General features: G+C 40.6%; 1 protein-coding gene across 1 annotated transcript; it reads right to left on the bottom strand.

Moving 5' to 3' along the window:
- Window positions 1–4,444: 4,444 nt before the first annotated feature.
- On the bottom strand, window positions 4,445–6,979 carry slitrk6 (SLIT and NTRK-like family, member 6; the record flags this gene model as incomplete). The annotated part of the gene is made up of 1 exon (XM_083894831.1): window positions 4,445–6,979. The coding sequence occupies exon 1, from the start codon at window positions 6,968–6,970 to the stop codon at window positions 4,445–4,447; it is 2,526 nt and encodes an 841-aa protein (XP_083750957.1). The 5' UTR covers window positions 6,971–6,979.
- Window positions 6,980–12,011: the final 5,032 nt, after the last annotated feature.

Below are 12,011 nucleotides of genomic sequence, written 5' to 3'. Positions count from 1 at the left end.
GACAGCGTCCACTGATATTCTAATAGCCTCAATGCAAATTTCCTCTGCTCTTACATGCTCAATCTTCTATATAACGTTACATCAATATGCATTTTATGCAAGTCTGCCGCCCAATGCACCCGGTCACCCCCCATCATAATCATGTGACCCTGAATGGTGGAAATAAGGTGTTGGAAATAGATAGTTAGATCACTGAATGTGCATCTCATTCTAAATTATTCACTGACAATTTAAGTGGCCACAGTTGGACTCCAGTGATAAACATGTCATGAAGAGAATTATAAAGCAGCTCAAATCAACTTTACGGTGCTGAATACAAAACACTGGCTTAGATTTCAGTGCAGAGTACGGGTCATTGTAAGCATTTGAAGTTGCACAACAGTCAGTATTAACAGAACAAAATAATCTGAATTGTGTGTTTGTCATATTTTGACAAATTTCTCGAGTCTATAATCTGAGATTATACAGTCGGGAGTTACTGTTGCATGTTTACATTCAATCTAACATTCAAACTGACCTAGGTGCTCTATACATGCGCCACAAATAACAACCTCATGCTATATATTTTTTTTGCCTACTATAACCTCAAAATGTCTGCTGTGAAAAGGTCATTGAACTATTGTAGAAAAGGAAAGCACCGTTAAGCATAAACTATCCTTTAAATAGTTTTTAATATTTAGAACAACTGAATGCCAGACAGATAAAGATTATCAGTGTTCCATTGCACATTTAACACATTTAGCTTTAGACCTACATCGTTGCACCCTCTGCATGTAATTACCATCTTTTGGTTCCTCAAGAATTGTATCGCAAGGTGCTCTTGTTCACACATTTGCCGCTCACTGTTCAATAAATAGCCGGCGGATTTAAAGGCGAGAAGGAGGTGCAGCCTGAATACTTGCTTACTATACAGAACCTGGTGAAACTAAAGATGCAAACAAACGGTCAATTATGTTACCTAGAAGAGACGTCCTGTTGTGCTCGCAGATAAGAATATAAATGCCTTGCGGTAGTCCAACAAAACATCCAATAAAATCACAACTGGATGAGATGTAATCATTGCTTAAAAGTATTTCACAAATATTTTAACATTTTGCTGATTTATCATCTGCAGTCAAAATAATATAAAATAATATTCCACGTCGTGTTTTGTTTTATTTACGTGTTTTGGTCTTCACGTCCAAAGGCGTTATATAAGACATGATTATTTTTTTCTGGCGGCACTGCAAAACAAATATAGGCAGTTCTTTAAATGAATTGTAAATAGTCACAGTCAGTGTATTGTTTGAGTTCAGGTCTGTAAGTTTGTTTACCGCTGAGAATCCAGTTGGTGTGCTTTGTGTGTGCTTAAACAGTATACTTCATGCACACATTTCACCCCTTCCCAAGCTCATTGTTCATATTTTCACAATTAGCACCACTGTTCATGTCTCCCTGTAATTACATCACATGTAAGGACTGTAGGAACATTGGTGTGTGAAAAGCAGCGTTGCAGTGCAGCATATGCCTCCAAACGTAAGCATCCACGGTCATTAGAGCAAGGTTTCTATAGCATATACTGAACAAGAGGTACTTAACTCTAATGTACCACCGTTTTTCATCATTACTGTGCAAATATATGCAGCAAAGTGCAGCAAAACTTCAACACATCTGCTGCTCTTGTGATGTTAAAACAAGTAGACAAACGTATACTTTTTTTTGTTTGCCTCTGCGTGACACATGAGCTGGGTCACCTGGTATGAATCACAATGACTCAATTTCATGATAAATAAAAAAAAAAAAAATGCTGAATGTCAACATCGCACAACAACCAAGGAGGAAAAACTGGTAACACTTAACATTAAAATAACAACATGGTCGGGTAATAGGTAAGTAATATAGATTTACTAAAGATAATACCTTCATATGAAAAGTTTTGTCAATCACAATTAATTAATAACAATATTGTAACGTTTAAATTCATCCTCCCTTAACTCCTACACACAGTAAGACATAGTACCAATACATAGTATAAATAAGTGCTCAAGGCAAATAAAGGGAAACCAACAGACCAGTGCTTATAGGTCTTCTAAGTATATGACAAACATCAAATGTGTGAACGAAGCTTTCCACTTCCCAAATCCTAATCCTGCTTTAAATTTGATTTGAGATTTTACCTGTGCCATGCCATAGAGGACAAGGACACACTTTTGGGGCTGTGGTGCTTCCTTGTCTGATTAAATGTATCTATTTTGATTATTAAAGTGCCCACCTAAGAGAGCTGTGTATCATTTATTCAAAGTCAGCCACTAAAGTAAAGAATCTCCCACAACACAGTTCTGCTCTTAACGAATGCCTCACCTTTAGAGGTGAATGTTACTTATGAGTCTCACAGGCTCGAGCTGCAGAGGATAATTTGTCTTCCCTGCTGTGTGTGTGTGTGTGTGTGTGTGTGTGTGTGTGTGTGTGTGTGCAGGTCTATTTGCCCTAGTGTGTTTGTGTACTTAAAATGATGCATGTCTGAATACAAATATATCATCATTTATTTAATTCATGGTTTGGCGGTGTGGGTTTCAGCATTTGTATGCGAGTGCTGCTTGTGTGCCAGGCAATTCAAGCTGTGAGGTTACATGCCTGTGTTCTTGCAGAGAAGCTTCACATACATCAATTATGATAGGAAATAGAGAAATTAGAGAGGGTCCAGCATCTCTCTAGGGTGGAAAATGAAAATGTGGCTGGTGTGAAACCCTGCAGCCATTGTGTGATTAAAGACCAGGTTTGAGGCATCGTGGGGGGCTAAATTATTCACGCAGCAGGAACACAACTAAATGGTGTTTACACAAGTACACACATGCACATATACATATGCAGTGTGTAGTACTGATGTGTTGAGACAAAATGTGCCCTAATTGACACATCAGTCACACTGACTAAAAAAGACAGACTGTGCACTGCAGAGAGACATTGAGTCTTTCTGGACTTTGTCCCAAACTTGATTGCAAATTAATTTCCAACTTTTATGTCATATTGCAATTCTTTATTTCCTCTTTATCAGTTACAACGTCTGTGTATATTCTGTACAGCACCGAAGGCACACAAAAAAACAAGGATATAATGGAACACAAGTATATACAAAATATACAGAATAAATAATTAGATCTAATTTAAAAAAAAAAGAAAGAAGCTACAGGGTGTGTGCTTACATGAACTGTTTCAATGCGTGTACATGACAGTGTGCAGTTTAAATCCTGAACAGTGACAATGTCCACACTGGAAAATGTCAGTCACCAGCAGTCCACTGCTTGTCTGTGGATATCTGAGTAATGTTGCTTGTCAATAACCATTCATGTGCTAATGGATTTATATGCCCCATCTCTAATCAATCCAAAATAAACTGTTCCAGATCAGTGGATGTGGGCATGAGGCGGGAGCAATGCTCCTGAATGCTGTTCCATGTATAATCACACATGAAATAGTGACATGAAACACAACCTCTCTCACACACTAACACAAGTACACACTGAAAAACAATAATAATAATAATAATAATAATAATAATACCACACACATAGCTCATTTCTTTGTGGCAGAAAAAAATAAAACGTTTCAGCAGGACTCTCTTGATTGTCATGCACTATCCAATGGCATTCGATTAGTGCAATGTCGTTTTTACAAGATTACAGTGGTGAATTATATATTGTACTTTAAGTGCTATATTTAATGATTGATAGAAAACAAAGAAAAATAGTTTCTGTGAATGTCGAAAGCTTGTACAAAAATAAATAAACATCCCATGACTGCAGTTAAATAGGTTGACGAAAAAAGAACTGAGTAAAGAACAGCAGTGGTACCACAGTCTATCAGTGTTTTCCAGTGTACAGTTGGCATTTTGCTGACTCTACGGCACAATGAGCATTCTGGTTACAGCTTTCCATCTGGCTCATGTTGACAGTGAGTTAAATCAGGTCAAACCCATTCAGGATAGACTGATTAAATAGCAATTCTGGGTCAAGCAGTGATTGAAATACACTCACTTCTTTCCAAACATCTGCTTTATCCTCATATGTGGGCATATGTGTGTGTTTGAGCTGTGGAACCCTTCATTTGGCTGCTGTAATGCCATGGAAATTTAGTATATCTTTAAAAGCTTATTGAGTGGATTTCAACAAGGCTTTTTTATCAACCCAGGCCTGATCAACAGACAATGACAGCTTTCCTTAAGTTACATTTGGCCCAAAAAATAAATGACACCTTTTTACCAGCTACATAACATGGCTGTCAGAAGATAGTACCAAAATAATAAACCACTTACATTCTGTGCTACAGTTTAACTTAATGTGATGTGCCCATGATACATATTTCACACTGTGGAACGTACAACAGGGCAAACAGGAAAAGGCACTTGGTTCAAACATAAGATATACAGTTTTTCTCTCTCTCTCTCTCTCTCTCTCTCTGCTTAAGCTCAGTTAAATGCAGTTTGATGCTCCAGAACCTCTAAGTAGTCTGGCTCAGTATGCAGGTTAGCCTTTAGTTCAAAGTATTCGTTTTTAGTTTGCTCAAGCATGACCTTGCGTGGTCTTGTGTACATAATGGTCTCCATTAGCTTTAACTCCTTCTGTTGCCCCGGGACTTGCATGTCTACAGCAGATTGGAGCTGGGGCATGTTTTTCCGAAGGTACTCGGTTATTCCGAGCTGCTGCAGCTCCTTCTCCCTCTCCATAATGTTCCTGTACAAGGAGTTGGGATTCCCAAGTGTGACAAACTCTGCAGGACACTCCCCGGTCACAGGCCGGAACTTAACGTTGGGGTTCCCCGTGAGAGGCGATGTGTTCTCCTTCTCCATGATACTCCTGCAGACATGGTGTTTGTTGTTGGAGTCGTCGAGGCCATAATCCAACTCCGCATCGTGTTCCTTGTGCTGGGAGCAGTAGGTGGGGTTGCGACAGATCTGAACAATAGGACTGTGTGATCTCTCTTCGTACAGAGAGGAAGACCCTGTTCTTTGGGTCAGAGTGTGGTGTGTGGTTTTCTGACCATACATGCTGTAATGTAAGTGGATGGGGCTACTGTTGGTGTTTTCTCTGGGCTGCTCCTCCGCTGATTTTCTCTTTGCCCTTCTCCGCCGCCGGTGAACCACAAACACCACCAACCCCGCTGAGCAGAATATAATCATGAGGACAAAAACAAGAAGGCTCAAGATAAGCACAGAGAGAGGGATAGTGTCTGTGAGTGCACTAAACAGACCCTTGCCACTACTGTCAGGCCCCAATGTAGCCGTCACACTCTCCTCCTCACTTGGGTAGTACGTTCCTAAACCGGCACATAGTGTCTCGTGACGTAGACTTCGTAGCTCAGCCTGCATCACATTCTTTGGGGTGTGACACAGGATTGAGCCCACCACTGTGTCCTTTCTGAGTTTCTCCACCCATTGTTTGAGGCTGAGCAAGTCACAACTGCAGTCCCAGGGGTTGTCCTCTAAATAAATTTGCTCCAGGGCATCAAGTTGATCAAGCACGTTGCTCACTGGCAGGTGCATAAGTAGATTTTTCCTCAAGTTTAATTTGGTGAGGGGCACGTTGCGGAATATCTGCGCGGGTAGAGAGCTGAGTAGGTTGTTATTTAATGACAACAGCTTCAGGTTTGGCAGGGGATTAAATGTGCCGGGAGATATCTCTTTGATGAGGTTATATTCCAGATACAGGTATTCAAGGTTGTGGAGACCCACAAACATTGTAGAGAACAGTTTTTCAATCCTATTGCCATTAAGATATAACTTTTTCAAGCTGCTCAGACTGAGGAAAGTTTCATTATCAATGTAATCGATTCTGTTGTTTGCCAAGTTGAGCAATTCTAAACTGTCATATGTGACAAAATCATACTTCAAAAGTTTCTGAATCATGTTTCCTGTCATGACCAGTTTAGTGGGGCTCTGCTGAAGTATTCCGATATCAGACACCTTTTGAATCCCTCTGTCCTGACAATGCATCAAAAACCCAGCCACAGGGTGATTGTGGCAGGAGCAGTGTTCCACACAAGGACTATCAGGAAAATGAGAAGGTGTCGGCACCTTGGCGTCATCTTTGGCATTGATCAACTTGGGATTCTGAGACACTTTGGATGAGGGAGTGACTACCATATCCAACGACTTAGATGGCTCCTCCAGGTTAATATCTGTGTGTGAGCACAGAACGTCCCGCTTTACTTTAGCCAGAATGATACCCTTGAGTTGATGTGGTGTGCTGCAGACCACATCCCCAATCGCTGACTGGGCCCTCATGTTCTCCATCCAGATTTTTAAATGCAAAATATCACAGTCACATACCCAGTCATTGTCCTCCAGCAGGAGCTCCATTATCCTGCCAATGTGCTCCAAAAATCCCACATAAGGCAGCGTTTGGAGCTTATTCCCTCGCAAGTCCAGGTGTGTGAGGGGCACGAACCGGAATATATTGCTGGGTAAAAACTCAATGGTATTGTCATTCAGGATCAGAACCTTGAGGCGGATTAGTTTGTTGAAGGCCCCCGGCTCAATGACCCGAATGAAATTTGTGTCAGCCTGTAGAAACTCCAAATTCACCAGGCCTTGAAAAGTATCCTCTTTCAGCGTAACGAGGAAATTGCTATTTATGTGCAGTTTTTTCAGTGAACTGAGCGTGTTGAAGACCCCTGGTTCCAGCTCTTGTATGCTATTGCCCCCAATATGCAGTGACAGTGCATTGTTAAGCCCTTCCATTTCCTCAGCACGGAGCTCAACCAAGTCATTTTTGTAAAGGTTCAGGTGGAAGGGCACACCTGACGGGACTTTGATTTGAGAGATTTTGCTGATGTTTCTCTCCTCACAGTTAAGATGAAGGACACCATCTTTCACCTCACAGGAGCACAAGGAGTCACAAGACTCACTAATAGAGGATGATGCCTGTAAGGGGTGGATTTCTTGGGATTGAACCACAGTGACAAACAAGGCGATGAAAATGATACACGGCACCATTTCGGGTTGAGATATCTGCAAAACAAGGGGGGAGGGGAGGGTGCGAGAAAGAAGAACATAAGCAACACTGTTGAAGGAGTCATTGAAAGGTTTACATAAATACATGTACATACATAAATGTGTTGTTACAGTACATGACCTTTGGCTGTTGTACATGTTAAAGGCTACCAACGTAAAATTACATTTGTGGGTACATAATATGCATGAAGTGACACACTCATCTTAGATGGAAGTGATTGTGTTGTGCAGAATTATACTCACACAACGATGAAACAAAAATAAGCCAAGCTATCCATGATCACATGTCTACTACACTACATTCCTTCTAAACACGGTTCTAAATACATCATTAAATTATTATTATTATGTGATGTTTTCTGTCTGAATGTGACCTTTATACAACTTAACAACACTGTGTCCAGTCTGGACGTATGACTCTTAATGATATTTGTAAAAGGATTTGACAGCATCTTTGTAGACACTGTGTTTTATCAACAGATAAACACATTTACAGGGTAAGCGATGACAACAACAACAGCTATTCCTTCCAGTGACTCACAGCGGGATAGTCATACATTGTTAAAAAAAACAGCATTCGCATTTGACTGATTTAATGCCCTTCATACGTCGACTCAACCGGATCGCGTTAGTCATACAAATGCAGAAGTCAGCTCAGGCCATTGCAGGTCCTCGTCATGGTTATAAGCAGGAATTCTACTCAAAAGGACTAAAAAATAATTGCTGTGTCTTTAGTGTTCAACCAATTAACTCACACTGAAAGTGAATTGATCTCAAACCAAGCCTTTCATCAATCAGATTTATTGTACATTAACTTGTGACTGTTACTGCACTGTTTCAAACTCTTCTCTAAGCAGTGGACCACATTGAAATGTGATATGTTGCGATATATGTTGAAAAACAAAAGAAACCCTATAAATGTGATTTTAATGATTCATGCCCTCACCACTTTATCAAAATCTATTACATTAATTTGACTAAAATTCCTATGGATCAAAGGCTACATGGATCTCAGGAGACTAATGAATGTCATGCGATGCCACTTCACATGATCAAGGATAACTGGAAATTCAAGTGTCTTCAAAGAAAAAAATAGATATGGAAAATAATATAAAGACAGTGACAAGCTCTTCTTGTTTACGCATCTAATTATGCTCCATGTGGAATATTCCACATCTGATTACAGAGATAAAAAACATAAAGTGTCTTCTTTTCTCCTCTTTGCCTGTATAACTTTGCTTTTGCTTTTTTTCACTATTTCCAGCCACAACATATCTACTGTAGGAAACACAGAGAAATGCTGGGAAGCATAAAGATGCTCAGCATCATGTGAATTAAAGAAAATAAACATACGCGGTCCACAGTTCCATATACTCTTTGCATGATTATACTCATATTTATTGAGAATTATTGTGCAAGAATAATTATTTGCCATGTTCTTGCCTACAGGGACATTCAGTGCTCAGACTCGCCCTGCACAGCATTGACAGCAACAATAAGGGAGGCACATCGTTCAAATTCCTTCAAATAGAGGCAGCTGATTACAATTACTCATGCTGCAAGTGCTACCTTATAGTGACCTTCAGGTGATGTCAAGTGGAGGTGACATAAATGGTGAAATTTTGCATGACAGAATATTGTACGAAGAGACTTCGAGAGTTTTCTTCGCCAGTAGAGATACAACATGGTGGCTGTATCACACAGAGTCACACAAAGCCTATCAAACAACACAGCACCGAATAAATGTCCTCTGTCAACCAGTAATAGGCAGGAAATATGGAGCTACAAGGTCTGTGAGGTCCAATTACATGTTTATCAACGTAAGGTTAATGAGTTTAATTTATCAAACCTGTTCTGTAATGCATTGTACTAACAGCAGCAACCGAAAGCCACTCTAAAACCTGGTGCCAAAATATCATTGGTGTTTTTATTCACTTATCTGCATTCGCTTTGCAGGAGTCTGGCCACGGTCATGGCACCCAAGGCGCTCACCTCTGTGACCCCGATGGCTCGTAAGACAACACGAAATGAAACAACGGCCATTAACAGATGTTATCACACGCTGCATGATGACACACCACGGAGGGCAGATATGGAAAGGCTTTAGCTCCATGCACTCTTTGTTCTGTATTTCAAACAGACTCGTCTAACTGATCCATTTTTCAGGCAATCAATGTTGCATGGAACTCAGCATGACGGGCACGGGAGATGAAATACTCTTCCACTGCGCTCTCTTTACCAGATTCAAATGTGCATCTCTGTGTATAGTGTTCAGAAAATTCCATTAGAGATCTACTGAAGCCTTATGAGGTCGACCATCGTGCGAGTGACACCACCTCATTGTCCAACATCAAATGAAATGCTGAAAAAGACAGCAGAGGCAAAGTGGAGAGGGAAATGTTGTTGATGGAATATTTATCCCTTTCTACAGGCACTGGACCTTATACAATCGGCTTTAGCCACTTTCCCCTAAATTGGATGTTTACTTTATTTGGACAGGCTACTGTATGTACTGCACTATTCCTGTGCAGTCAAGTGCTTCATAATATTATCACATGTCCAGTGCCACCTGATTAGAGTAGTGTCATGTCAGTGACGAGCTTCCTCTGTAGAACTCTTTCACACCGATAAGTCATGAATACACGTGCATATGGTGCATGCACACTAAAGGCCACATTATACTTCTCCGACTGCGCAATGCGTTATCCGACTGCGTAACCACGGACACGACTCGAGCCTTCATACTTCTGCGTCGTGGTGACGGATACGCACTGCAATTTCTTCCCGCCGGATAAGTAGGGCTCGCTGTGCAAGGTTGTTGTGCTTCTAGCTACAGTGAGCAATGGCGTCCGAGAGAGAAAGACTGTTGTTGAAACAGTGGCCGTTTCTCACTTTTCTGTGTCACGGAACGCAGTTTTAAGATAATTTGAGGCGAGAAATTGGCCATTTAGAGTCTAAACATGTGCTGTGTGTGTTAAGATAAGATGTATTTATAGTTTGGCAGCGACGTTGTCGGCGGTGATCAGCTCCGCCTCCGCGGACGCTCGGTGCGCGATGTGGCCGGCACAGAGCAGCTTATCTCGGCCTGTCCTGAGGACCAATCGCAGCTCTTGTCGTCTCCGTTGTCCCTTGACGGAGTGGCGGACACTTAAAAAATATTTTGTGCAGTCGGAGATGACGCAGAGGCTCTCTGACAGGCTCTCCGTCGACGCAGAGGACTCTGCGTAACCTACGCAGAGCACTTTACGCAGGAGTATAAATTGGGCTTAAGAAACTGCTGTGTTTCCATGTTGATCAGATTCCATTATCAATTCATTCAGTGCTATTAGCAGGATACATTTTCATAAAATGGCTGTCATTAATTAACAATTGTCCTCAGAGATCTGAGTAAACTCTGGACAGGGTTAAGTATGACCTTTTTCTCCTGGCATAAAATGTCGTCCTGTTTTTTATAGACACACAGCACGCATTGTTGCATTAAAAATGTGTAATTACTGGCAAATAAATCATTTTCAGTGCTGAAAACTTTCTAATTTAGTTTTTAATATGAATGGACTGATTCTTACTTCAACAAATAAGACAATGGTCGCCTTCCTGATTAAATCTACTTAGCCAAAAAGCACTGAGCGCATGTGCTTTCGCTTCCTGTTGATTTTATTCGCTTCATGTACCAAATGCCCAGAGAACTGCATTACCACTTATTTTTATCCTTTGTACATTTGTCATAGTTTGTAGTGAATCACACACACACACAGACACACACAAACAATACATATACAGTATGTGACAGCATGCCACAAAACTGGATTTGAACTGTACCGATTAGTGTGCACACTTTGAAGTTGAGAATTGAGGACATCATTTTTAGATAATACAAACACGACTTGAGTCATTTTCTGTCCTCTTCACTGTCAGAGAAAGTAAAGTGAGCATGCTGCAACCACAAATAGCCCATAAGGCAAAAGCCTAATTCCTTTTTATGTAGTGTGAGGCAAGATGATGTACAAGAATAAAAGCCTTGTTATCCCTTGTGGCACCTTACACCAAATCCGTCAAGACTGATAACAGTCGCTCCATAATTGTGGTTTAAACATATCATGTGGATATCTTGTGGATACTCCAAAATGCTCTTGGTTTTATAACTGTTTTAAAAAGCCCCTGCAGTCACCTTGGTTCTTAACATTTTATGACCTTTGTCGCTGCCATTGCTCTGCTACCTACAGTCATGGCAATTTATGGATCCAGACAGTAGCAAGGTTGAAGTAGTACATTTTAATTTACTCCCAGTCAGAATCAAATGAATGGTGTTTTATACACTATCATCATTCAAGTCTAGAAGCTAAAATCTAGATGTTATCTGCACTCCAAAACACAGATCAAACACAGTCATCCTGAACTTGAAGTTACAAACTGTTTTCACAGTGGATATTTTTCTAAAGACTCATTAGTGGAAACTTGTGTGAGTCTCTGAGTTCATGTCATATCGTAGCTAAGTGTAGGTACTAAGAATATGTGCTTTTAACACAGTGGCTGGCCTTCAGCTCATAGTCTACAGCTTTTGGTGTCAGAGAGAAAGTGCAAACTTTACTGAGTTCATTAATTGGCTTTTCTTTCTTTTCATCTGCTTCCCTTAGCGATATCCACAATAATATTGAGAACACTTTGCAGATAAAGGAAACATCAAATTAATCAAACTTAACGGTGGATAATGTGAGGTTTATCTGCAACCCTAGGTTCCTTAACCTACTACTCTACCATGCACAAATGTATACTATTTTTGCTCTGTTGTAAGCAGACAGCCTTGGTGAAACAGGGGAGTGAGGATTATGTGCCATGCTCTGCTGGCTGTTGCAAGGGCAGCATCTTGAGAACTGTCATAAGTGGCCTGCAAAAAGGCTGTATACGCTTTGTCATTTCTCATGTGATTTAGCCATTTAAACAGGTGACAGCTGATCATACGCAATAGGGCCTGATAGAAAAAAAAATTACATAAACCTGGACGGAGTCTAACCAGGATGTAACA

This window comes from Microchirus variegatus (assembly GCF_963457635.1).
Source record: "Microchirus variegatus genome assembly, chromosome: 1".
NCBI lineage: Eukaryota > Metazoa > Chordata > Actinopteri > Pleuronectiformes > Soleidae > Microchirus > Microchirus variegatus.
This window is presented reverse-complemented; position numbering and strand designations above follow the sequence as displayed.